Genomic DNA, 25,078 nt, shown 5'->3' with positions numbered 1-25,078 from the left:
GGTAAGCTAGGGTTGTGGCAACAGCTCACCTACATGTCCTGTCATGCTGCTATCTTGAAGAGGGCGTGTTGGGGTGGATTCTGAAGGTCCAACTTCACTCACCCAGCACCAAGGGCGTAGGTTTGGTCTAAGTTTTGGTCTAAATTTTGGTGGGACCTTACAACTTACTGACCAACCCCCCATCAAAGGCTTGATGGTTAATGATGGTAAAGGCTTTGACACGCTCAAAACAAATAACTTTTTGCATGGTGGGGCTATAATGCAGCCATGGGAAGAGGCTAAACCATTTGGCCTGAAACAGCAACCTTTTATTTGGCAGCTGCTGTGCTGCAATGAATTTTACATCAGGCTGGTATTGCGCGCTCCCCATGTCCAGGGCACTGCTGCCTTGACTTTCCTGGTCACTGGCACTCACACTGACTGCCTCCTATAGAGCAAACAAAGCATAACCTGGTTTGTATTCACACTAGCTTAACTTAATTTAAGACTAACACTTCAAATGCCATATTTACTGAGATAATTTCACAGTATATTACATATCTGAGAACTAACACCTCACCTGGAGCCCTGAAGCTCCAGCCACCTCTACATCGTTCTGCTCTGCGCTTGCTCTGCTGTCTGAGCATCCTATGTGAAAAAATATTACATAATTAACAGACCTATTCTACCTCCCATTCAGTGCTGACCTTACTAAACACCGGACTTTACAACAAATGCGTTGCGTGATAGATATCTAACTTATGGGTCCACTCACTGTACTTACAGCAGAGGTAGCGAAATAACTTCTGTCTGTCGTCCTTTTCTTTTTTGGTGGCGACATGGTCTCGGAGACTCATAATAAATGTCAAACTCAGAAGGAGACGCGTTCACTTTCAGCTCCATGGACCAAGCTTCCGATCCGCGTGTGTCCAGCTGGAATCAAAGAACGTAGATCCACGTTCTTTGAGCCAATAGCGGCATGGGTCGTCATAGTTCATAACAGCGAATTTTAAAATGAATGCTACCACTGCGTAGTATATTGAAATATTAAACTAATCAATGTAGATTTTCGTTTATTTATTTTATTTTTGTTAAAAAATACATTTTTTTTTATTTTTATTTTTTTATTAATATGGCAAAAATTGGTCGGGACTATTTTATATCCCTTGAATATTGGTCGTGACATGTCACGACCGTCCATACCCAAACCTACGCCCATGCCCAGCACACACACTCTTTTCCCTCCTGCCCTCTGGGAGGCGTTACAGAAGCCTACGGACCAGAACCACCAGGCACCGGAACAGCTTCTTTCCCACAGCTGTCATGCTTTTGAACGCCTCCTGACATAAAACATAAACTATAAGGACTGTACTCCCCTATCCTCTCATACAACAATAACACATGGACTATCCTCTAACACACACACACCATGACTGTTTTCCTCACACACATATGCAATCTGTAAATCTTATCTGCCATTATTTATCTTGTATTATAAACCTACTAATACATATATAATCCATTTCCTAACATTCTTGTATATTCTGTATAATCTGTATAATCTGTGCATATAGCTCCCATATTTATATTTATGTTTATATTTAGTCTTGTACACCTGTAAATCTCTTGTACACCTTGCAAGAGATGTGCAAACTACATTTCATTGCTTGTACTTGTGACAGTGCAATGACAATAAAGTTGAATTCTATTCAATTAAGTTTATTTAGTTGCTCTAAGTGATGACGGGGTGATGCTGTCTCACCTGACAGAAATATATAATCTGGCATCAACGTTTACTGTAGTTTTAAAAAGATATGGTTTTAAAACTGCAAGACATTTAAAGTTCTTTCACAGAAGTGCCACAGTATATAACGTGACAAAAATTTTCCACACATTTGTTAACGTGTCACCGTGTTATGACAGAATAATACAGCAGAGATAATCTGTGAAAAGCTTGATCTCCTGCTCTTCCCAGAGCTGCTACTGAAGAAATGCACCGCCTCCAGTTAAAAACAACCAGTCAGAGCCAAGAGGAGGGGCTTAGTGCTGTCAATCAATCTTGTGAACCATGGTAAATGTGCCAAAGAAATCAGCTCTGCTAATAATAGTATGCACATAGACATGATTGACAGCGCTAAGACCTGCCTTCTGGCTCTGATGGGTTGTTTCTAGTGAACACTGGGAGAAGCAAAAAGAGCTCAATATTTGATTTTCACAGATTTGTCTGTCAAATACAGACAAAATAATCATTAATGACTGTTTGTTTTATATTTTCTATCTATTTAGAAATTGTAACAACGAACAAATATAAACAACATTATAACTGACATAATCAATACATTATTTATGTACATAAATTTGTGTTTTACATTTCTTGTGAAAGTGTGTTTACTTCACGGGTTTATCTGGTTTACTTTGGGTGTCGTACCATGACGGTCTCATACCAGCTCATGCTTATTTGCCAATATGGTACTATGATAACTGTCATGCAGCCAGTGCATTTCAGGATTTTGTGTCTTTCAGAGGTTCAGCTTGATTGCCATCACATAGTGTGATCATAAATAGTCCAAAGATAGCTGAGATCAGTGTTCACTAACCTCTCTGAACCGTAATTACAGACAGGCTGCTGATCCTTCTTCCTGCCGCTCAGGAAACCCAGCTCATGCCTTCCTGTGCAGTCCAGACAAATGTTGCAGAAGTGGGTCAGTTTGGGGATGCATTGTCATCTCGAGGTCTGGCAAGTTCTAGGGCAACATTCCAGTGCATACATTTAATTTGGGTCAAACTAAACAAAAGCATAATTTTTTGTCCGTCCCTATTTAAATCTAGACTTTCCTGGCCCTGGTGTTGTGCTGCTCTGCAGGAATTCAGCTCATAGTTATTATGATTGTGAGCATATTTTGCCCTTTTACCAGGTTCTTCCAGCTTCCTCATGTGCAGTGTGTCCTAATAGTTAGCTTCCATGCAATGAGAAGAGCCTCGGTGCAGGAGCATATAGAAACTAATGCTGATCATGAGTCAAAGTAGATCCTGATATAAATGACTTGATGTCTGCGGCCAGTCCTTATCACTTAATTTGCTACAGATAGAGGAGCGAGTTCCTTTAGTTCCAAATATTTATATTATGTCTGAGTTTCATCATCCATTAAATGTGGGTGAAATGCTTTCCATCACCAGCTGACACCAGCTGGTTATGTTTGCTTTATACTTAATGCTTAAACCTTCATATTGTCTTCTCTGGGCTCAGATTACTGTGAGTGAGGTTGTAAGTTAAAAGAAAAAAAAAAACAAAACACCAGAAGTTGTAGTTGTAAACCAGGTTACATAATCACCCGTTGAAAAATATCTGCCACAGACGTGGCTGTCTGAGCATGTGCAGAAAGGAATGTGTTTGACAGAAACTCATGCAAGGAAAAAACTAAACAAAAAACAGAATTTTTATTTGAGTGTCTAAGATGACAAGAATTTTAAATTTTAAATTTCCAAATCAGAAGGCTAAATTTCAAACAAGGGTTTTTTTTTGATGCACCCACCAAAACCTTTATGCTTTATGATGATCATCCTTTGTCTTTAATACATATATAAAATATAATAATACAGTATTCAATATGTTCTAGACTTCCTCATGTAGACCTACTAGAATATTCTTGAAAAGTCCATTAATTGCAGGAACTTAACCATGACGTGAAACACATTATATAGATTATTTACACACAGATGGATCTTTGAAAGGATTTATTTCTGTTAGTTATGATGATTTTCCACTTACAAAATATTGTAAAAAGGTTAGGGTTATTTCCTTAAAGCCTTGCTCTCTCTCACCCTCCTGCAGCTTCAATGAATTGAATAAAGATATAATTTATTTTTAAATAGATTCTTACTTCTCTCTGCTTCCTCTGACTTCATTTAAACACTTCCATCGATGCTAAAAGTGTCAATATGAATCTCTTTGTAACAACTTCTACACTGAAGAGTGTTCCTGCTAACACAACCAGTAAAATTAGGTATTATGTGTGTACTGATCCAAAGAAGGTTTTTGAACAATCATTTATGGGTCTATAAGATAAAAATCAAGTCTCTAATACAAATAATAATAATAAAAAAAACTCAAAATGTATTAAAAATTCAAGAAGTTTTTATATGACAAGAATACATCACAAACTCACAAGTCAGAAGGGAGCCACATTTGTTGCCTTAAACGTGTGAGAATGAAGTAGGATTTCCTGAGTGCTTGAAAGTTGGAGTTGTGGTGAGAAGCTTGCAGTGAGACTCATAACTCTGGACTCTTTTTGATGGTACTGCATCTCTCATTGGCTCTGACTGGAGCCCATATTTTCCAGTCCGGTGAAAGGCAGCTTTGTTGTTGCATTAAATCAGATGCAGCACTTTGTTGTATCACTGGCATTTCATATTTAGGCAGCAGTGAGGTTGCCGATGACAGCAACGCAGAATTCCCCTCCGGCTGAAAGCCTGGACAGCTCAAGCCACAAACCAGCTGTAGAGCTGTGGTAATCTAGTTTCCTGTCACTGTCTCTCTTTCTTCTCTAAATTTATTTCTCTTTTTGCAGCCGGTCTTTTCATTCTGCTCCTCATTCCACCTTTTTTAAGCTGTCCTGGTCAGTGTTGGCATAGTTACTTTGAAAAAGTAACGTTAATCGGACGTTAAACGTTAAAAAAAGTAACTTAGTCAGATTACTGAGTACTTGATTTGGAAAATAACTAAGTTACATTAAAAGTAACTTTTTAGTTACTTTCAGCAGCTGCTAACAACAACGCTCCGCTACCTGTGAAAATTACATTGATCTTTGCCAATACTTAATTGCAAGTTATTTTATAATGATTACATCAACAATATGTCTCCACTTGTATGGTTGAACTGAAGGGGAGATTGTTTACTGGTTATGTTACGCCCCTTAGGAGTAAGAACTCTGTAGGGGAATAATGAAAACACGGACACAATGTTACTACTTTCGTCTCCAGTGTTGTAATGGTAATATTTCAAAACAGTTTCAGACATTACACTGTCACATATTGAGTAAACATTACACACATTCCGGTTATGCCAACACAGTAAAACAAATCTAACACACAAGACGCAGCTAACCAGGAGGTTAAGGTGAATATAGTAGCTCTTAGACTATAGTTATCACAGTCACCACAACGCTCCCTGTTCATTAAAAGAATGTAATCGATAGCTTTAAAGTTACACCTTATGAATACGAACTTTACCTGTAGGGGAATAATGAAAACACGGACACAATGTTACTACTTTCGTCTCCAGTGTTGTAATGGAGGAGCAGAACCGTTACATTAACGTTCCCCTACATTCGATCAGACAAAACCAACCGAAACCCGAACGATTAACAAACTGTCATAACTGAAAATCTAAAAGGTTGAACTTTTCAAGAATTATAAACTAACATAGCCGGAAAAGTAACATTAAAGAAAATACATTGTTTTTAGACTTCATTAAACTTAGGCTACCCTTTAGCATATCTGTCTGTAGCACCGAACTTGAAAGACCAAAACAATCGATCGCAGATCACTAGATCTTGTTTTCGCTTTTAGTTGTCTAAAATAGTTTTATAACCACTACAGTTACAACTGTACAAAAAAATCTGTAGTAATTTGTGCGTGTTTTTGTGTGTTCCAGTATTGTCTGGAAAACTATAAATAGGATTTTAGACGCCCATCCCACTCCCCGCCCCAGCGTCCAAGTTCTGTGTTACGGCCCTGCATTTGCTGTCAGAGTGCAGTACACAGAACCACCTGGCAACAGTGGTCCTGGTTTTGCCTTTTGACCCCTGTGACCTTGCAGTGTGGTGGCTGGAATTATGTTTTTAAAAGCAATTTTTTTTTGTCTTTGCTTCTTTTTAGATTGTTTACGAAATGAGACAAGAGAGAAATGACTCTTTGTTGGTTCAAGAAGACACATAGAAGTAAGCAGCTTTAATTCTGTTGGCTGATAACTTGGACCAAACACCTGATCAAGTGGATTTTTGCTCTCCGGTTTGTTAGAAAGGCCTTTCCTGTGTTCACTGATGGAGCAGTGGAGGTGAGCCGGTTCGCCCTGTCTCACCATGTTGGCTCTGACTGTAGAGCAGGGCAGGCGGGGAATGGATGAGGCCAGCACCGTTCGGCAGGGCCGGCCGGCAGGGCAGCGGGTCAACATTAAGGAGAAGATCTCCCAGTGGGAGAGTCGGACCCAACAGAGCAGCAGCAGAAGTGGAGGAGTCAAAGCACATCCTCCCGTTGTGTTCAGAACGCTGTCCAGTGACCTTCTGGGGAACGGATATTCCAATGAAGGCTTGGGAGTCGGAATTCATGCCAGAGATAGCCACTCAAGAGCAAAAAGTACGGAGTTAGACTTCAGGGAATCTCCAGCTCATGACGTCCACAGCGTGGCTGCTCGAAAGTCAGAACTGTTCAAGAAATCCTCTACTTCATTTTCAAACCCATCTCCTGGAAAACACAGTACAGCAAAAACTTTTGCATCTTCCAAATTTAACACAGACACCCTTTATTCAGCCGACCCAGTCTTTTCAGCCAATGGCGACCCCAAACCAGATCTCCTTCCTGACATCTTAATTGTCTCCAAGCCTCTACCTCCTTCAGCTGGCAATCAGGATGACAACATGCCTGCTGGAAACTTCTACACGTCTCGGGGTTTCTGGAGGAAGCTGGAGGGAGACAGGCTGCTGTGGGAGAACAGCAGGAGCAACGCAGGCAACGCGCTGCCCCCTCCCAAACCCCAGCGCACATTCCAGTACCGCGGGACCAGCAACAAGACGAAGCCGTGCTGGGACAGCGGCTCTCCTCACAACAACAGCAGCTTCAACCTGAGGAGCAGGAGGGTGGTGAAGCCGCCGAACTTCCCACCTCCGCCGTGTCCTGTCATCCTGACCGAAGGGCTGTCCAGGCATAAGAAGAACAGGTGAGGCCAGGAAGATAACCACTACACCACCATGTTTCATACGAGCAGAATAAATGAAAACAACTGGAACTTTTAAAGCATTACAAAGGTTAACCAACTGACAGTGTTTTTAAAAAGCCAGTAATCATGAAAATAAATCTATTTATAATGAAGTAAACTAAGTTAAATCAGTATCAGGGAATGCTGTTTTTTGCCTGGGGGGTTTGCCAGGCAGGGACCCAGCCTGGGGGTGTCTGGGCGGTTGTATTGTCAAGAGTTTAATTGCTGGCTGGGGTCACATGCTGTCTGGCAGCTTTCTTCTCTATTGTCTAGATGGGGCTCAGTTTGATAGCACAGATGAGTCTAAGTCATAAACATTTACCAACACAAACAGTCCACATGCACCACTAAAGTAAATGAGCTGCGTAGCTCATTTACTAATATTTATTATCAGGAGAATTGTGGCCATTCGACATCTTTTTTTCACTGTAGTTAACCTGAAATTTGCACAAAAATAGACTTTTAAAAGCTAAGTGTTCTTTTACCTTTTGTCCTTCCACTTTAACTGTTTATGTTTATTTGTTTTTTCCAGGTGACTCTTTGTTTTATAGCTTCAAATTAAGTTAGTATCTCCTTCTGTTTTTATCCATTACAAAATACCTCCATGGGGAGAAGATATTACATCATCCTGAAACACAGTTAAGAAATAGTTTCTGTTTCTGGCTGCTGCTATTCTACATTACAAAGGCATTCAGAGATAATTAATTAGGAAATTTCTTGTTGAATCTCTGAGCACATGTGGTAAGAATGCTCTGTCACTGAATTTAGTGAAAGCTTATTGTCGTCTTTCATGCTTTGCATCACAGAGGAACTTTTCGGAGCGTTTTTAAACCAGAAACAGTTTTTTTTCCCCAACTAAAAACTACATAATACATAGTCAATATTCTGCAGGTCATAGAATAGAATAGAATAGAATAGAATAGAAGTACTTTATTCATCCCAGCAGGGAAATTACTTCGCAGTTGCAGCATAGAGACAAGACACAGTAACAACTAGTTGTAGATAAAATAAAATAAAATAAAATATAAAATGCTATAAATTGTAAAATTATAAAGTGCTGTAAAATATAAAATGCAACTTAAGAGCAGTCCTTACAGAGATTCAAAAAATGCAGATATGTATATGTAATATATGTACAGCAAGTGTGCCACAGTGCAGTTGTGCAAAATTGGGCTGATTAGTGCAGAACAGTGATTTATCTTTTATTGTACAATGTGATGGCATGTGGCAGGAAGGATTTCCTGTATCTGTCCCTACGACAGTAGAGCCGGAGCAGTCTATGTGAGAAGGTGCTCCGCTGTCTGTCCACTATGTGGTGGAGAGGGTGCTGTTTATTGTCCATGATAGACAGAACCTTCTTCAGTGTCCTCCTCTCCACCACAGTTTCCACGGACTCCAGCCTTAGTCCCAGTACAGAACCAGCTTTCCTGATGATTCTGTCCAGTCTAATAGAGTCGCTGGCTCTGATGCTGCTTCCCCAACACACAGCAGCAAAGAAGATGGCACCGGCAACAACACTGTGGTAGAAGGTCTCCAACATCTTGCTGCACACATTGAAGGATCTCAGCTTCCTTAGAAAATAGAGTCTGCTCATCCCCCTCTTGCACACAGCGTCAGTGTTAGATGATTTGGTTGAAGTTGTTTTTAAGCTCAGAAGAAGCTAAAAGACAACTCAGAAAACTGCCTTAAAAGACGTGATGTTAGAGGATATAGAACTAAAATCAAGTAGTGAACCAATTTTCCTTGTGTCCTTACTGCAGGAAGTCGTTTGAGTATGAAGACGCTGCTCGCCTGACAGCGCAGCAGGACACTGTGGGAATCGGAGACGTCCACCCCGACCTCTACCATGCCTACTCTGATGACAATATTTATGAGGATATTGTGTGTAAGCCAAATTCCATCCATTGACTGTATGGTGTAGTAAATTAATTTATTTCCAGATAATGATCAGTCCGTTCTGTTAAGTAACAGCAAAGACAGGAAATCATTGGCTGGTGGGTGGCTGCCGTTGTTTAAATGGAAGTCATTTAGTCATTTCCCACTAGAGCTATTTAGAAATACACTTACAAGTCGCTTTTTTCTTAGTCTTTTTGTTTTGAATGGATTTTTTCATCTAAGATATGTTATTCAGAAGAAGAAATGTTTAACATTTTTAGAAATATTTTTGTGTTTCAGATTTCTGGGATGTGGCTAAGACCTTGTCCTGCATTTCAGTGGGCATGCTAAAGCAAGATGCTTTAGCATCTCTTGAAGTGCTTAGAAACTAAAATCTGCATTGTGTTTTTGAAGGGTTTTAGACATGTCAGATCATGAGGTATGATTTAAATCTTCCAGTTTTTCACTCTAAAATGTTTTGTGACTGTCTACCTGCAGGTGATGGGATCAGGGATTATCCCTATGAAGACGTCAAGCTGTCCACTATGTGTCTTCCTATAAGGCCCCCAGGTCCGAAGGTAAGGAAGGAAATTCAACTAACTTTTTGCTTTATTAGGATTGTCTCAATAAGGATTTTATTTCTCCCTTTTCATAATCAACCTCAATCATTTAGCTGTAGATTTTGCTACAACGCTTGTGTGCTAGTCATGATTCTCGCAGCAGTTTCTGTTTGTCTTGACAAAAGTCAAATAAACTTATAAATCACTCTTGCTGCTAACATGTACCAAATAAAAATTTGGTGCAGTTTGCTAGGCTAATGTCAGCATTTATATTATCTGTTTTGATAGGACTTGTTGATAATTCATCATGTAACATGTCTCACTGCCATTTCAGTAAATAAGACAAACCTTACAGGAAGAGCAGTTCTGCTTCATAATTTTGCTAATTTTATGTCCTCAGTTTTTGTTCTGTTGTAAATTCCAGCCTAGAGAGGGTTAAGGTAACGATAGCATCTCTCTTTCCAGCTCATATTTCTTAGCTCAGCAGAATAAAGTTCAAGGTTTATAAAATAGCAGCTGTTATACAAGAAAACGCTCCATGGCTCACCGGGGCTGACAAAGTCACACAGAGTAGATTTACAACAGCTGTGAGGAGTTTAATCAATCTGAAAGATCCTCTTGTCAAAATCACAGGATGATACTTTGATTGGATCAGGACATCCCTATTTATTTCTGTATCCCTAAAGTAAAATGGTAACTATCTCACCTAATAGAAGAAAAGATTGCCACAATATACAAATCAGGTCTTAAATTTTTTTGTTTGCTTCAGTTTTCTCCTAAAGGTCAGACGTTGCATGGATATGCTGGAAAAGTGGACAAGAAAGTATTTCAGGTGTTGGCGTCCAAATCCTCAACTTTTACAGAATCTGCTAAACCAGCATCGCCTCGATACAGCAGCGCTCAGAAAGCCCACGGGACTCCTCAGGTAGCTGCCTGTGTTTTCTAAACCATTTTATGCATCTAAATGTTCAGCTCAGTGGGAAATATTGCCGTGTAAAACGATGAGTCATGGTAAAAGTTGCAAAGCAACAACAGGCGTGGTAACTTGCCGAGCAGGAAGGAGAGGATGCTGAAAGAAACAGATAGGACTGAAGCAAAATGCAAGTCCTTCTGTCACATTTAGGCTCTTTGAACGAGAAAACAAACTTCTAACTCATGGCTTTGGGAAGGTGCTGGACTGGGACAGAATTTAACTGTGAGGTAATTCGCCTGGCTGAGGGAGAAATAGAGGAGTGGTGCTTTGAAATCTGCCTGACACTTTTACTGTGTAGTTAGTGTGTTGGATAAATGCCAGACGTTTATGGTTAGCTCTTGCTTTTGCATCTTTTTGCTAGAATCTTTTCCTTCACGAGACAGAAACAGAAAAACTGTTAGATTGTTTCTAAAGTGCTGTTCTTGTAAATTGATCAGTTATTATAGTCTATTATACATCGAAACAGGCATAAGTACATGTGTGTTTCGCAGCTGTAGATCAGTGATGCTACAGAAACATTCTGGTTGTTTCTGTACTCTGTTATTCACGTTTGTGTCTTTTAACAGCAGCAGCAGTCTAAACTTCCTGTGTATGTTTTCTTGTGTGGCAGAAAAACACAGAGATGTTAGATAAATAACTTCTGTAAATGTTAATGTACAGTAGAGCAAGTTTTTGTTCTGTAAATGAGGCTGTAAATTATTTAAAATGCTTTCCACCTATTCCTGTTTTTCCATATAGAAAAACTGTACATATCTAACATAATTATTAAAAAGGATCAATAATCTTGCCTCGCAGCCTAACTCAGGTTCAGCATTAGGTCATTATGTCAAGATGCGAGTCAGAAACTTCACATCTTCACTTTGCAGTATTTGGAAAACATCTCTATATCTAAGAACAGCTCAGTTTCAGGAGATGTCTGGACTCCCGGTCATTTCTTCTAGTCAAGTTATTCTTTTGTTGATTTGAATTTGTACTTGGAGTCATTGTAACGCTCTAATTATACAACCCCTCTTTATTCCTGCTTACTGGCAAAAACCTTTAGATAATAAAGGTTGTGTAGCGTATTTTTTGGACTATAGGCCACTACTTTTTTCCCACACTTTGAACCATGCGGCTTTTCTGTGGATTTTTCTTCAACCACAAGGGGGCACTTTAGTAAGAAGTGAATCACTGGAAGTCAAAATTGGAAATCAAAGAAGAAAATGCTGATTTTCATTTAGAACACAAAGAAGTTCTTATGATGCAGCTTTTAAATTGAAGGCTATCCATCTAGCAGTACAGATCGATAGCTGCTGCACATACGCTTGGCGTCAACGAATCCATGGGGCGTCGTTGGAGATGCAGGGCTGCGTCCTTAATAAATCTGCAGTTAAGGACGCAGCCATCTGCTGTTTCCTTGTGAAAAGCCGAGAGCGACGGAGATACCAGTGGCTTATAGCCCGGTGTGATTTATATATATATAAATATGTACGTTTCCAGTTTTTAAAAAAAAACCTTGTGGGTGCAGCTTACAGTGACGTGCGCTCTGTAGTCCGGAAAATAAGGTATTCTGCTTTGAATGTAGCTTCTTGAACCAAGGTTAAATTAAAAATCCCAACTCAAGATAAAAAGAAACGGTAACCCCAGTACATGATGCTGCCACTACCATGTTTCTCTGTGGGCTTATTCTGATGATGGTTAAAGTCGTTTTGGCACAAACATCCAACTTGGCTCATGAATCTATCTGCAGCACATTTCCTTCGAGGTTTTAGTTGGGATACGTTTATAATCCTACTTCTCATTCAATTCATAATCACAAAAATAGATTTTTAATCAGAGAAATAACTCCACCCTCGGAACTTAGAGAACGTTTTTAAAAAATTCCTGCACCTCTTCAACTTTATTTCCAGCCTCCCTTGCAGCTTTCTGTGTTTTTCAAAAAAAATATCTTTAGACATTCATCCAGTTTTCTGATGTCACTATTATCACAAATGCTCTCAAATCTTTTTGATATTTTTTGTACTTCATCAAACCCTAACTTAGCTAATTATGCAAATTAGCTGAGGTTTATTTAAACTCAATAAAATTCACTGCACTTCATTGACATCAAGAAGAATAAATTGAGAATTTGAACTAAAAAGGTGATTCCACCAGGTATTTGATTGTTCACACTTCTTCAGTCAGTTCTTTGCAGCTGGTATTTTCTTCAAGGGATGTACATGTTTGTTTAAGCTCGGACATTTGAATAAAACCAAGGTAGTATGTACATTATCCTTCCACCAAATCACAAGTTTATAATTAACATTTGTAAATTACATTTGAAACAAAATAACTTCTTTAAACCTTCCTGAATAAGAAAACTGAGATGTTTGGTTTGAGACAATACAACATTTAATTGTGATTAATCACAGCACTAGGGTGATTAATCTGATTAGATTTTGAATTGATTTACAGCCCTGACTCTCGTAACGCTGGATGTGTGTTGTGACTCTGTGAAGTGCATGTGTGTTTGCATTTCTTCACAGTATATCTCCAAGATTGAGACCATTTTTGATGACAAACGAGGCAGAAAAAGAGTGAAGAACCAAGGGCCCTTTGCACGAGGTAAGAGCTGAAACAGAACCTTTCATCAGGGAGATTAAAATGAGCTTCTTGCTGGAAATACCCAGCTTCTGATAATGCACTAACTTAAGGCCAGCAGGGGAAGGGCCAGGCTAATGATTAACAAACAAAGGCTTACTGTCTTCACGTGATTATAACTTGTCGAGGTTTTCATTCCTGTCCTGCTGACTAATGTTTACTCCTCATGGCAGCAGAGGAGACCAGCGGGACAGAGAGCGATCCAGAAGACAACACTAAAGGTATCAGCAGTAAAATAAAAGGTTTCTGTTTGGAGTATACAACTCTTACATCTGAAAGAATTACTCACTAAAGTGTGAACGTAATGAAGAACCTGGACAGTTTCCAGTTTTTTTTTCCATAATTGAGCCTTGGTGAAATGCATTCCTTTGCATTAGCACATGATCGCTCTGTGTGTTCAGCAGGAAGGTCCGTTTACATCCAGTCCACACTGAGGCGACGGCCCGGGTATCGCACCCTGGAGAGGGACCTGATCCAGCTGCAGCAGCAGAAGCAGCAGCTCTTCCAGATCTTTGTGGTTGTGTCGCTACGGAAAAACGCCACAGGAAACACATACTCCCCTGAAATTACTCAGCAGTTCCCAAAAATGGTTAGAGGGAGCCTTTACCGTAACATTACCCTGCTCTGCTGACAACCTAAATGTGCTTTAATTGCTTTAAGTGAATAGAATCTGTTGTTTGCATCCTTAAGATGATTTTATTTTATGATTGGAAAGGGAATTTCCCACACTGGCATGAGTCAGTAAATGCTACGAGCTTTGTCTACTCATTTACTTCACCCTAATGTCAGCATCTTTTCATGCTAGTCGGTATAATCAGTTTTAACTTCCAAATGAGAAAGTCAGTTATGTAAATAAGATTGATTGATTGATTTATTCAGTCAGTCATCAAATAAAAACCTCCAAACATTACAACAATGTGAACAGCTGGACTGAAATGTGCAGGCAGAAGCACCAGGCTGATGTTTGTCCTGCACATCAAATCATTACAGTATATGAAAAAAAAACATTATTTACTCTGGGAACTCTCAAATGTTTTTTTAAACCTTTCTTTTGAAAACCTATAATGAACTAGACGCTCATCAGTCCATGCTGCATCTTTCCATAATTTAATTCCAACAACAGAAAAATACCTCCTGTTTAGATTTTTAGCTTGTTATTTGGTAAAATTAAAAATGTGTCCAAATCATATTTGTGAAGAATCTTTGCACAGGCAATAAACTTAATTTACCTCTGAACTATAATTGCGTTATTTTAATGAACCAAGTCATAAAATTTCATGATTTAACAGTGGACTTGTTCATGATAACCAGCCATATGGATGGCTATTGGTATAATGTCAAGTCATTTTGAACAGTTAAAATGATCATTTCTGTTGATGGTTTCTTCAGTAAAAGTTGCAGCTCTTCTGACCTGCAGCCGTTTCATTTCAGTTTGAAAAGTCGTCCCGTGTCTCCAGAGAAGCTGAGGATCAACTCAATGTGATTCCCAAGTTCTGCTTCCCGGATCCTCAGGACTGGAAGCCATCTGCACACACATCTAGGTCAGCTGCTGCACCGCAGTGACACACAAATCCTAAAACAACAGGGGCGCAATAGAAAAAGAAACACTTTACTGATTTCTTTTAGCATCTGAAAGCTAATGCCTTCATTTGTTATTATATAATGTGGTTTAAATACCTTCTTTTGTTTCTGTTCCATATTACGTGTATTATTCCATCCCCTCTTTTCCGTTTATGTCTTCAGCTGTCAGCTCTGATTCCTAAATTCATCTCAGCGTTCATGGCTTAAAAGCCGGGTGTCCAAACTTTTTGTTACAGGACTTGTAGATTCCCAGATGCAAATTTAAAAGTAGCCATGGGCCACAAAAACATTTTTCGTCTCTTCTTCTAAGAAATGCAAAAATAATAAAATCAAACTTAATACACAATATTTTGATGAAACGTCCTAGCAGAAATAATTTGTATGTCATTTTGGAGGTCGATCTGTCCATTAAATGATTAATTGCATAAAAAAATTGGCACATGCGGCAAATTCTTTTTATTTAAGCCTTTTTTAATGGAATATTAGAAATACATTTAAAGATAGGCTGCACAGTGGCGCAGTTGGTAGAGCAACACCTGGGTTCCATTCCCGGCCCGGGGTCTTTCTGCATGGAGTTTGCATGTTCTCCCTGTGCATGGTGGGTTCTCTCCGGGTTCTCCGGCTTCCTCCCACAGTCCAAAAACATGACTGTCAGGTTAATTGGTCTCTCTAAATTCTCCCTAGGTGTGAGTGTGTGTGTGTGTGTGTGTGTGTGTGTGTGTGTGTGTGTGTGTGTGTCCTGTATGTCTCTGTGTTGTCCTGCGACAGACTGGGTGTCCAGGGTGACCCAGCCTCTCGCCCTGAACGTAGCTGGAGAGGAACCAGCGACCCTCCTGACCCCATTAGGGACAAGGATGAACAGAAAATGGATGGATGGATGGATGGACATTTAAAGATTCTAATAATTAATTTTCCTTTGTATATAAGGAAATAAACCATTTTGTGCCTAATAAATAAATTGTGAATATGTTTTGCACTGTTGTGACTTAATTGTGTGTGTTGTTGTTTCAGTCTATGTTTTAGACTGTATACTCAAATTAATCAATTACTAAATTAGTTAGCAATTATTTAATTAACCAATTCATTTATGATTAAAACTTTCAGCCCTACAAAACATGTACTTGATAATAGATGAATAGTTTGTGTTGTTCCAGTTTTAAGACTATTTGAATTTATTTTTAAATTGTTTTCAGCACATCACCATCACTGGTCTGGTGAAGCAAAGCTGGGTTCAGAGCTGCATTTGGACAAACAAAATAGTTCTTATTAATTATCTCAATATTTGGTGCTCTCATTTGGCTGTAGCTACATTCATTGTTGGATTTACTTGTTCCTGATTTTTCCGGTTTCATTTCCAGTGAGACGTTCTCCTTTGTCCTCACCGGAGAAGACGGGAGTCGCTGGTTTTGTTACTGCCGTAAGATCCTGGTGAGTGAGGACATGTGGTGACATCTGGATGGGAGTTATTGGCTCATGTGACTGCGTGTGGTGACCTGGCAGCTCGGCGTAGCATTACTCACTATCTCTGAGGAATCACACTCCAGCTACCTCTGAACACGTGAGGCACAGCAGAAGGAATGTCGCAGCTTCCTCCTCTGCTTGAAGTTGCTGTGTCATTAAGTGGAGCGTCTCAAACCCATCTGTTATTGTTTATCAAATTAATCAGAGTTTCGTCTCAGTTGGAGCGATGTCATCAATATTTAGAGTTTAAATCTGCTGCTGGCCATAAAGCTGTAGTTTGGTTTGTAAAGTTTGGCATAAAGGGAGGCAGAAACTGGCAGGTTTGTATCTTGTGTGTGAAACATGTCTGCTGTGCCCTGCTGTCTGACTTGTGCAACCTTCTGTTTTCTAGCCCAGCGGAAAGGGGAAGAGGCTTCCTGAGGTGCACTGCATTGTCAGCAAGTTGGGCTGTTTCAACCTGTTTGCTAAGGTAAAATCACTCACTGAGTGTGTTGCCTTGATCAGTATTCATGCATCTGAAATCTTGTTTTCTGCATTTTCTCACAGCACAAACGAATACTTCAGTGTATTCTGTCAGCAGAAGAACCTTAAACATCTAGTCAGAACTACAGATTAAATTAGACGTGTGGATTGTTGTGTCAGAATGGCCTAGTCAAAGTCTAGGTCTTACAAATGTGCAGCAACAATTAAAAACTGATGTTAACTAGGACTGAAACGATTAATGGGATTAATCAATTATTCAAGAAAATGCTGACCTAATTTAGTTATAAATTAATTGACCATTTGAGTAAACAGACTCAAAAGGTCTCAGAGCAGTAATTAAACCACAACTGTATAAAAATATACATTTTGGATGCAAGATAAAACCTTTGTCTGTAAAATGTTCTACCCTGTACTCTTCAGGTGACTTGGTTCAAATTCTGCTAAAAAAGCAACTTCTGCTATTATTAATAATAATCAGCTAATCCACAGAATAATCAATACGTCAGCCCTGCATTGCACTCATGTTCAGTCCAGCACTAAGGCTTCTCACATGTTAGAAATATTTGAATTGCTTCATTTTCCACAAATGATCAATCATAAACTGAAGCATTGCTGTTATTGCATTAAAATTGAATTCTTTGTTTTTTTTGTATCTTTTAGTGTATTTTTATTAGTGTATAAAAAATACTTGAATAAGAAATTCTTTTGATCAGATTAATGTTAACGTTCATTTCTACACAGTCCAAATGAGCCAGGCAAAGTACTTAGAAAGAGGAATGGTCAAAAGGTTTTAGTCTGCATACACGGATGTTTGTGGTTGGAATGTGACACAAAGTGGAAAAGTCTCTGGCAGGGGAAAATACTTTTACAAGGTGCCGTAAATCTGCTCATGTCTCTGCTGCAGAAGCTTCTGCAGAAGAAGTGAAGAGGATATGTGTTCAGAGTTAGTGGCTATGAAATGAGTTTGACCTCTGACCTGTCCTGTAGTTGGGTTTGAAGGACCGCAGGTTGTTTGATGAGACATGCTCCGTCTGGACTCACAGAGAGTGTTGTTGTCTGTGTTTCTGTCCAGATCCTGGAGGAGGTGGAGCGGCGCAGAGAGATTTCTCCACCACTGGTTTATACATTCATGCGCAGCGTGATGGAGGCCCCTTTCCCGGCCCCCGGACGCACTGTCACTGTAAAGAGCTTCCTCCCCGGCTCTGGGAATGAGGTAACCCTGGCACAGAAACAGGAAGTCCTGATCAGCCCCCTCCTCAGACCGTTTGGAGGCCTTAAAGTTCTCTGCTTTCATTGCTCTGTGTTACATGTTAACATTCAGCTGTAACCTGCGTCATCACTGCCACGAACAAAATGACTAAAGGCAGTGCTCTAACTTGTTCAGCACTCTGACGTATCGGCTGCAGCTCAGAGTTCAGTGGTTTGTTCTGCTGCAGGTTCTGACTCTGTGCCGACCGGTGGACTCCAGGCTGGAGCATGTGGACTTCGACAGCCTGCTGCAGTGTCTCAGTGTGGGGAAACTCCTGCAGGTGTTCGCTTCCCTCCTGCTGGAGAGGAGAGTCATCTTTGTTGCTGATAAACTCAGGTAAGTGACATCGTCACGCTGACAGTTAGCAACCTGCAGAGCTCTGGGAATTCATTTCGTTTCCCTCTGAACCCATAAACTCCAGTTCTGAGTCAGCGTTGGTATTTTATCATCTGATGTAAAAATGGTTTTAGCTCTGGTTTTTTTTTCCCCAAAGCTGCTGGTTCAGATCAGAGATCGGCTCGTTGTGATATTAGGACATCTGTTTGCTGGGATTTAGGATATTTGATGGATTTTTGATTAAATTCATCAATATTCTTTAAGCTTTGAGTCTTCTGGAGTAAATTGAGCCAAAACATTCCAACAGCCACAGCTTCTAGATTAGCTTTTGGTATCCCAGCCGACATATCACTGCTACATCATTTGGGTCCCAAAATGTGTTGAATGTATCGGACGTTTTTGTCCCAGTTTCATTCTCCTGACTCAGTGAGTCAGCTGTCCAGGTGTGTCTCATGCTCTCTCTCACCTCTCTCAGTGTGCTGTCCAGGTGCGGCCATGCTGTGTTGGCGCTGCTCTACCCCTTCACCTGGCAGCACACATTTGTCCCAGTGTTACCAGCTAGCATGCTGGACATCAGCTGCTCTCCCACGCCGTTCCTCATCGGCGTGCTGGCTCCGTGTTTGCCAGAGGTGCTGGAGCTGCCCATTGAGGAGGTAAAGCAGCTGGAGGTCTCCTCATCTCCTCTCTGCTTCGTCTTTATGCTTCAACATGAGAAAGTCACACTGTTGCTCTGACTCATCTAAACTCCATTGATTCAACTGTAAAGTAAATGTTGTTCCTTCTTCCTGTCTTCCCAGGTTCTCATTGTGGATCTGTGTGCTGACAGGTTTGTCATACAGGTGTGTACACTCAGGGACAATAGTGCAGGAGGGCGTGGCTCCTGTGGGAGAGGCGGCTTTGCCTCCACTTGTCGCCTGCAAGGTGGAGTGCTTTAGGGACAAAGGAAGTGAATAAAAGCATGCAGGACATGAGCCCAGAGCAAAGCCATACTAATATATTAATAGCCAATCTCCCACATATCATTCACACTTTAGTTTATTTTGAATCCTGTTATCATTAAAAATCTTAGAGAAAAAGACTGCAACTCTTAGCTTCAAAGAACCTAGCACCAACTAGAGCATTACTCCTTTTCGATGTGTACTGTTACTGTGTAAACACAGATTGTAATTAGAACGTCTAGATATAAATGTGTTAACAGAAACTAAACAAAAATTCCATTTTTGTTGGCTCATTGTCATGTAAGCAGGGCCTACATCTCTGTCCTCCTCAATGTTCTGTTGCTATGGTAATTAATCCTGTCTGAAAACTATCCTGTGTGAGTGAGACACTGAGGGGGAGACAAAATTCTATCTCTGCTTTGAGTCTAAGGCTCCGTTCACACTGCAACCTGAAGTAACCCAATTCCCATTTTGTTTTTATGTATCAGATCTTTTCATGACAGTCTGAACAGCACAGGTCGAATTCTTTTCGAATGCGACCCAGGCCACAAAACAGCGTCAGTTAGAATTTGTTTTGATTTGAATTTGGCTCGTTTTTCACTAATTACATCACCAAGGTTATTCGAAATGCCAACAGAAGTAATAATCCGCATGCCGAGATCCAGCCACATGTGGGGTTTCATGCAGCAGTATGAGCCGCATTAACCGAGAAAAGGAAGGGGCAGTTATTTTGAGGTGTAGAGTAATAGGTGCATTCCATGCATTGCTCTCCTATGCTTTGCCAATATAAGCCTGTTTTTGGTAGTGTCTCTGTAAATGTGTTGAAGATCAAAGTAACAACATGCCGACTGGATGCATGTCTGCCTGCTCTGTGCTGCAGCTCGGAGATGAAGACTGCATTCTGCCCAGCAAGCTTCAGGCTGCGCTGCAGCAGGTCCTGGAGGACAGAGAGGACATCCTGAGACAGGACAGCAGAGATGCATGTGGAGGTCAGTTTAACCTGCACTGTTTTACCTCCTCATGGTGTCAGCAAACCTCAATGCTGTCTGAGGTTTTAGATGGCAGAAAGCAGTCAAAGAAAAGTGAAATGTGGTTTTTGACAGAACTGTTCTAATTCTGAGTTACACGTTGTTGGTAGTTTAGCTCTGCGTAATGCTCTAACTTTTTCCTAAAGTAGCTTCATATCCTGTGTGTGGTGAAAAGCTAATTCTTCACATAATCCTGGAAACAGGGTGCAAAACGCCTGGTTGGACCTAGCCCCGCCTTCAAGACGCATCTCCTCCTCAGAGTTGCAGTTTCCAAGCTACCAAGCCCCACAGAGCAGCTCCTCCCACTTAGCTCCTTCAGACTAGCCTGCAGCACTTAGCAAACAGCTGGTGGAACTATTGACCTCATTGTGGGAGCTACTGCTCCATAAAATTATGGTAAAAACTTTGTTAAAGGATTTGTAGAGGAACCATGTTGGGATGGCTTCCTGAAGTCAGAGCTTCAGAAAGAGTAGGAGCTTCTTAAAGAGACAGATGCCCAATTTCAAGGCTACAAAGTCACACAATACTGCCCCTTTAAGACACATTGACCTGTGTTTGTTGTAATGTGTGAAAACCTTAAGAGTTTTTAAATATATTTGCAGGGCAGTGTGATAAAGAGGGTGTAATAGATTTATTTGATGTTTTAATGAAGTAGCTGTGTTTTTTGGTGAAGTGGTTAAAGCCGCTGTCTGTTCCGTCAGAGCGGCCGGCCGACCTGAGCGCCCTGTTGTCTGAGGCTTTCGTCCGGTTTTTTGTGGAGCTGGTGGGCCACTATCCTCTGCACATGGTGGAGGCTGCCGGCGGAGCCACGGAGCTGCAGAGGGAAAGCTTTCGTAAGTCTCACCCCTCACGGGGAGTCCGGCAGTTTCTGCAGCTCTTCATGGAGACACAGATGTTCGCCGGCTTCATCCAGGACAAAGAGCTGCGCAAGGGAGGAGGGAGAGGTGAAGATGTTCACAACCACAGCAAAACTCATCTTTAAACGCTCAGTTTATGTCTTCTAAAATAAACCAGATTTTGCTCGTATTTAAATGAAGCTCTCTAATATTAGTTGGTCATCAGACAGCATTTAGTATCAATAAATAACAATAAATAACAGAAACTTTATTATTGTTATTAGTTTTTATGTTTCCTGCAGAAGGATCATTCAGATCCCACTTTATTATTTTCTTGTTTTCCCCAAAATCCACAACATAATTAGTTGTGAGGAAAGAACATGAGGAAATGACATTTCATATGAGATATAATATTCTGCCAATTATTCATACGTGTCAAACACATATGTGTCATATGTGTTTGAACGTAAAGTTCAAAAAACAACTTTACAAAGGCCAGCTATATATTTAATATTTTCTACAGGTGTGTCGATCATAATCGGCCGATTTCCCTGAAAAAGTGTATGATAGGTCGTTGCCAATCACCTAAACCAATCACCTACATCTAACATTGCAGCCTGCGTGGCCAGCTTATCTCCTCTTTACTTCACATTGCCAAGCGCGCAGCAACATGTTCTAAGGAATGCGGTGAGGAACCATAACGCTCTGAAAGTGTATGGGGAAGTTTGCATGTTGCAACGGAAAATTACCTCGGGGGCGAAGCTTGTCAAAGTGCAACAACACAACAAATATAACATGACATTCAAAAAAACAACACTTGACGGAGTTTGGCTACATTGAGGCTCAATGCAGGAAAAAAGGGAATTTTAGAGCAGCCAGATAGCAGCGCACAACTACCAACACTCATCCGGAATAGCATCACAGTCAGAAAGCTAAGCTAATAATGCGATAAATAATTGAAGTCAACGAGTTAGCCGTGTAAGACAGGGATGTCCAAAGTGGGTTCCTGAGGGCCGGCATCCTGCATGTTTTACTTCTCTCCTTGGTTTAATGCACCTGGATCAAATGATGGCTGGTTAGGTGACCAAAGAAAAACACTGACATGCTGAAAAGGTTGTTACTACCACCAGGGAGAGAATGAAATATGCAGGATGACGGCCCTCCAGGACCCACTTTGGGAACCCCTGATGTAAAAGGTTGGTTCTGCTTTTGCTTTTGGATTGCCGCGCCATGCTGCTGGCAGTAATATTTAACAGACGTAGCCCCGCTCAACCTCCACCAGACAGTGAACTGTCACACCGAACGTCTGCTTAAAGCCGCAGCATGTAACTTAAACTAGCAAGATTTTAAATGTGTATTAAAACTTTTGCTATGTCCTAACATAAGGGAGAATTTAGAGAAACCAATTAACCTGACAGTCATGTTTTTGGACTGTGGGAGGAAGCCGGAGAACCCGGAGAGAACCCACCATGCACAGGGAGAACATGCAAACTCCATGCAGAAAGACCCCGGCCGGGAATCGAACCCAGGACCTTCTTGCTGCAAGGCAACAGCTCTACCAACTGCGCCACTGTTCAGCCTAAGACAGATAATCTCTGAAAAAATTAATCTATCTCTTCTGCCTCCTCCATGTGTTCTGCAGAATTACTCAGCTCAGTCAGAAACAACCAATCAGAACCAGCCATGCTGATTTTGATTTAGTAACTAAGTATTGTTTATTTTAATGCCATCAGCATTTGACTTTGAACCAATGTTTCGTTTTTACTTGACATTATTTGATATAGACAGTGTTGTGAGATTTATTTGACTCATGTATGATTTAGGGTGCAGAGTCTTACTGTTGAATATTGTTTTACTGATTGCAGGTTTTTCACTTGTCACTTTGACTGAATAGCTGCTGTATTGTGCCTGCAAGTATTTTGCATGTTTTATGTCTAGGTCAATTTATTACCACATCATTTTTTAAAATTTTGTCAGATCACATAGTAGCATCAGCAGTGATGCTGATGCTACTATGATGATGCTACAAATCACTCATCAGAGCGATGAGTGAATTGATCACTCATCGCTCTGATGAGTGATCAAAATCGGAATCGGCAGCAAAAAACCTGAGCATCCCTAATATTTTCATAAGTTCAACCTCAGGTCATTACTGTTTCTTGTAAAAGTATTCCCACCTTTTATCTTCTTTCCCTACATTTTGTCCTGTTACAGACACAAACTTCAGAGCATTTTCCTGAAACGTTATGTCACATATCATCATAAACAATAAGGCTATAACTAATGATTATTTTAGTAAAAATTATTTTGGTTGAAAAAAATGTGGTGTAGATTTTCTATCTTAGGTCAAGCTTATTTTATGCATTAAAAGATAAATAACAGATAATTCAAGTCCTTTTAAATGATAAATTAAACATTTTATTGCTTAAAATGCAACAACGCATCATTCGCATCAGGTTTTGATTGATCGTTTGGAGCAAAGGATTCATCTGCAGATAAAATATCTTTCTTACATCAACATGTGAAATTTAAGGCATTTCTGTTGGACAGAATGCCTTAATAACATTTTGATAACATTTTATAACCATTTAAAAACATTTAATAACATTTTATTTATTACATCTTTTGAACCAGGCAAAGCTAAAAGTGTGGGAGTTCTGGGCAGAACATATTTATAGATTATTATTTTTATCTTAAATGCAAAATGTATCTATTTTTAAACAGTTTTGGCTATGAGTATTTTGTTCTTCCTTTTCTGAATATATTTACTCCAGTTAACAATTAATCAGTCACTAGTTGAGGATTATTTAAATAATCTTTTCATCATGATTAGTTTGATTAATAATATGATTAATAATACAGTATCTCATTTAAAACAATACAATTCTGAAAAGTGTGACTTTCATCTGCAACACCTGCAAATAAAATCCAGTTTTTTCCTTCTGAGGTACATCATGTTTTAAACCTGTTTCAAAATCTCATTAAAAGTACCGTTAAAACTTGAATTGTGCGGCAGTTTGAGAGAATGTCTGAACATATTTGATGTAATTTATTAAAATTAACTCTGATTGGCTAACCTCTCCATCCTGGCTCTCCCCCCAGGGCTCTATGAGTCCAGAGTGGCCGAGTATCTGAATTCGTGTCTAGAACCCGAGCCGAGCGGCGTGAACAAGTTTCTCAAAGGACTGGGTTTGTGTTGCTCTCTGAAACATTCACTGTCACAGATGGCTTCGTCAAAGTTAACCCTTCCTGTTCCTGCTGTTAGGAAACAAGATGAAGCTGCTCCAGATGAAATGAGAGAAAACATTCAATCATCAGAGGAGAGACTCCAGGTTTAAAACCAGAGCAAATGTTTCTGCTGGCTGGCTCAAGGAACCAGATGTGGAAAGTCTTCATGTCGGGTTGTCCGATGGCACCACACACACCTCGGATCAGAACTCGGAACTGGAAACACTTTACTGTCCGTCTCCTCCTGAAAGCCGTTCACTGAGAGTCAGGCGTTGTGTGAAAGTAAAACAACGCTCCAGCTACTGAGACTCTCAGCTTTAACCTGTGGTTGTGATTATGAGCTCCATTTTAATGGAAACTGTTTACTTTGAACTTCCAGTCAGGAACATGTAACTTATCTGTCCTGTAAGTACTTTAAAATTGTGAATGACACGTGTGGTTCCGACCTGGAGGATTTTATTGTTCTCTTTTACGTACAATCTGTTATTGTTCTACTAAAAGCTAAAATCTTTCTGCATCCTTCTTCTCTAATCGTTTACTTTTCAGATTCAACTGAAGGGTCTCGACTCTCACAACGTTTACTATGTGAATTCATGTTTGGTTTTGTACCTGCTGCCCTTGAATTTCTGCATAACTGGATTTTTCTTTTTCTTTCTTTTTTTTACATTTTGCACATGCTCAAGACTGTTGTACAGTGTTAGTAAAACATTTTTTTATAAAGCTGGGCGTGTCCTTAGTTTTTAAATCAGGTTATTTGCAGTGACCCTGCAGAACTAAACACCTTTGTACCTGTGTGCATGTAAATCCATTAGGGCCCAGGGGTGTCCAACCGCAGCTTGGGGGTCATTTGCGTCCATTGGAATAATTCATTGTGGCCCCAAAGTGTGATAAAACTTCAACCTTCCTGGGGCGTGCTCCGGTGGCGTAGAGGTTAGCGCACCCCACGTTTGGAGGCCTTC

At 40.2% G+C, this 25,078-nt stretch overlaps 2 protein-coding genes across 7 annotated transcripts in view; both read left to right on the top strand.

The window, feature by feature from the left end:
- Positions 1–5,915, top strand: part of ampd1 — a 19,032-nt gene extending 13,117 nt beyond the window's left edge. For all 3 annotated transcript variants that reach the window (XM_044117642.1, XM_044117625.1, XM_044117634.1), the window contains one exon: positions 5,857–5,915. The gene's annotated coding sequence lies outside the window, so the exon portion shown is untranslated. The remainder of the gene's footprint in view (positions 1–5,856) is intronic.
- The window catches only part of dennd2c (DENN/MADD domain containing 2C), a 25,845-nt gene extending 767 nt beyond the window's left edge, over positions 1–25,078 (top strand). Inside the window, exons 2-20 of one of the 4 annotated variants that reach the window (XM_044117588.1) lie at positions 5,857–5,918; positions 5,998–6,913; positions 8,713–8,837; positions 9,326–9,405; positions 10,157–10,312; positions 12,865–12,943; positions 13,153–13,200; positions 13,381–13,568; positions 14,411–14,520; positions 15,919–15,988; positions 16,413–16,490; positions 17,577–17,717; positions 17,941–18,089; positions 18,565–18,742; positions 18,887–18,928; positions 19,908–20,016; positions 20,757–20,999; positions 23,994–24,080; positions 24,157–25,078. In XM_044117588.1, coding sequence (XP_043973523.1) covers positions 6,060–6,913; positions 8,713–8,837; positions 9,326–9,405; positions 10,157–10,312; positions 12,865–12,943; positions 13,153–13,200; positions 13,381–13,568; positions 14,411–14,520; positions 15,919–15,988; positions 16,413–16,490; positions 17,577–17,717; positions 17,941–18,089; positions 18,565–18,742; positions 18,887–18,928; positions 19,908–20,016; positions 20,757–20,999; positions 23,994–24,080; positions 24,157–24,188 — 2,769 coding nt within the window. In that variant the 5' untranslated portion in view covers positions 5,857–5,918; positions 5,998–6,059 and the 3' untranslated portion in view covers positions 24,189–25,078. Of the gene's footprint in view, positions 1–5,856; positions 5,919–5,997; positions 6,914–8,712; positions 8,838–9,325; positions 9,406–10,156; positions 10,313–12,864; positions 12,944–13,152; positions 13,201–13,380; positions 13,569–14,410; positions 14,521–15,918; positions 15,989–16,412; positions 16,491–17,576; positions 17,718–17,940; positions 18,090–18,564; positions 18,743–18,886; positions 18,929–19,907; positions 20,017–20,756; positions 21,000–23,993; positions 24,081–24,156 lie in introns of those variants that run through there. The other 3 variants (XM_044117612.1, XM_044117594.1, XM_044117603.1) reach the window with 3 other exon arrangements.

The sequence above is a fragment of the Gambusia affinis genome, linkage group LG01 (assembly GCF_019740435.1).
Source record: "Gambusia affinis linkage group LG01, SWU_Gaff_1.0, whole genome shotgun sequence".
Lineage (NCBI taxonomy): Eukaryota > Metazoa > Chordata > Actinopteri > Cyprinodontiformes > Poeciliidae > Gambusia > Gambusia affinis.
The sequence above is the reverse complement of the archived record's forward strand: the minus strand, read 5'-3'. Positions and strand labels throughout refer to the sequence as shown.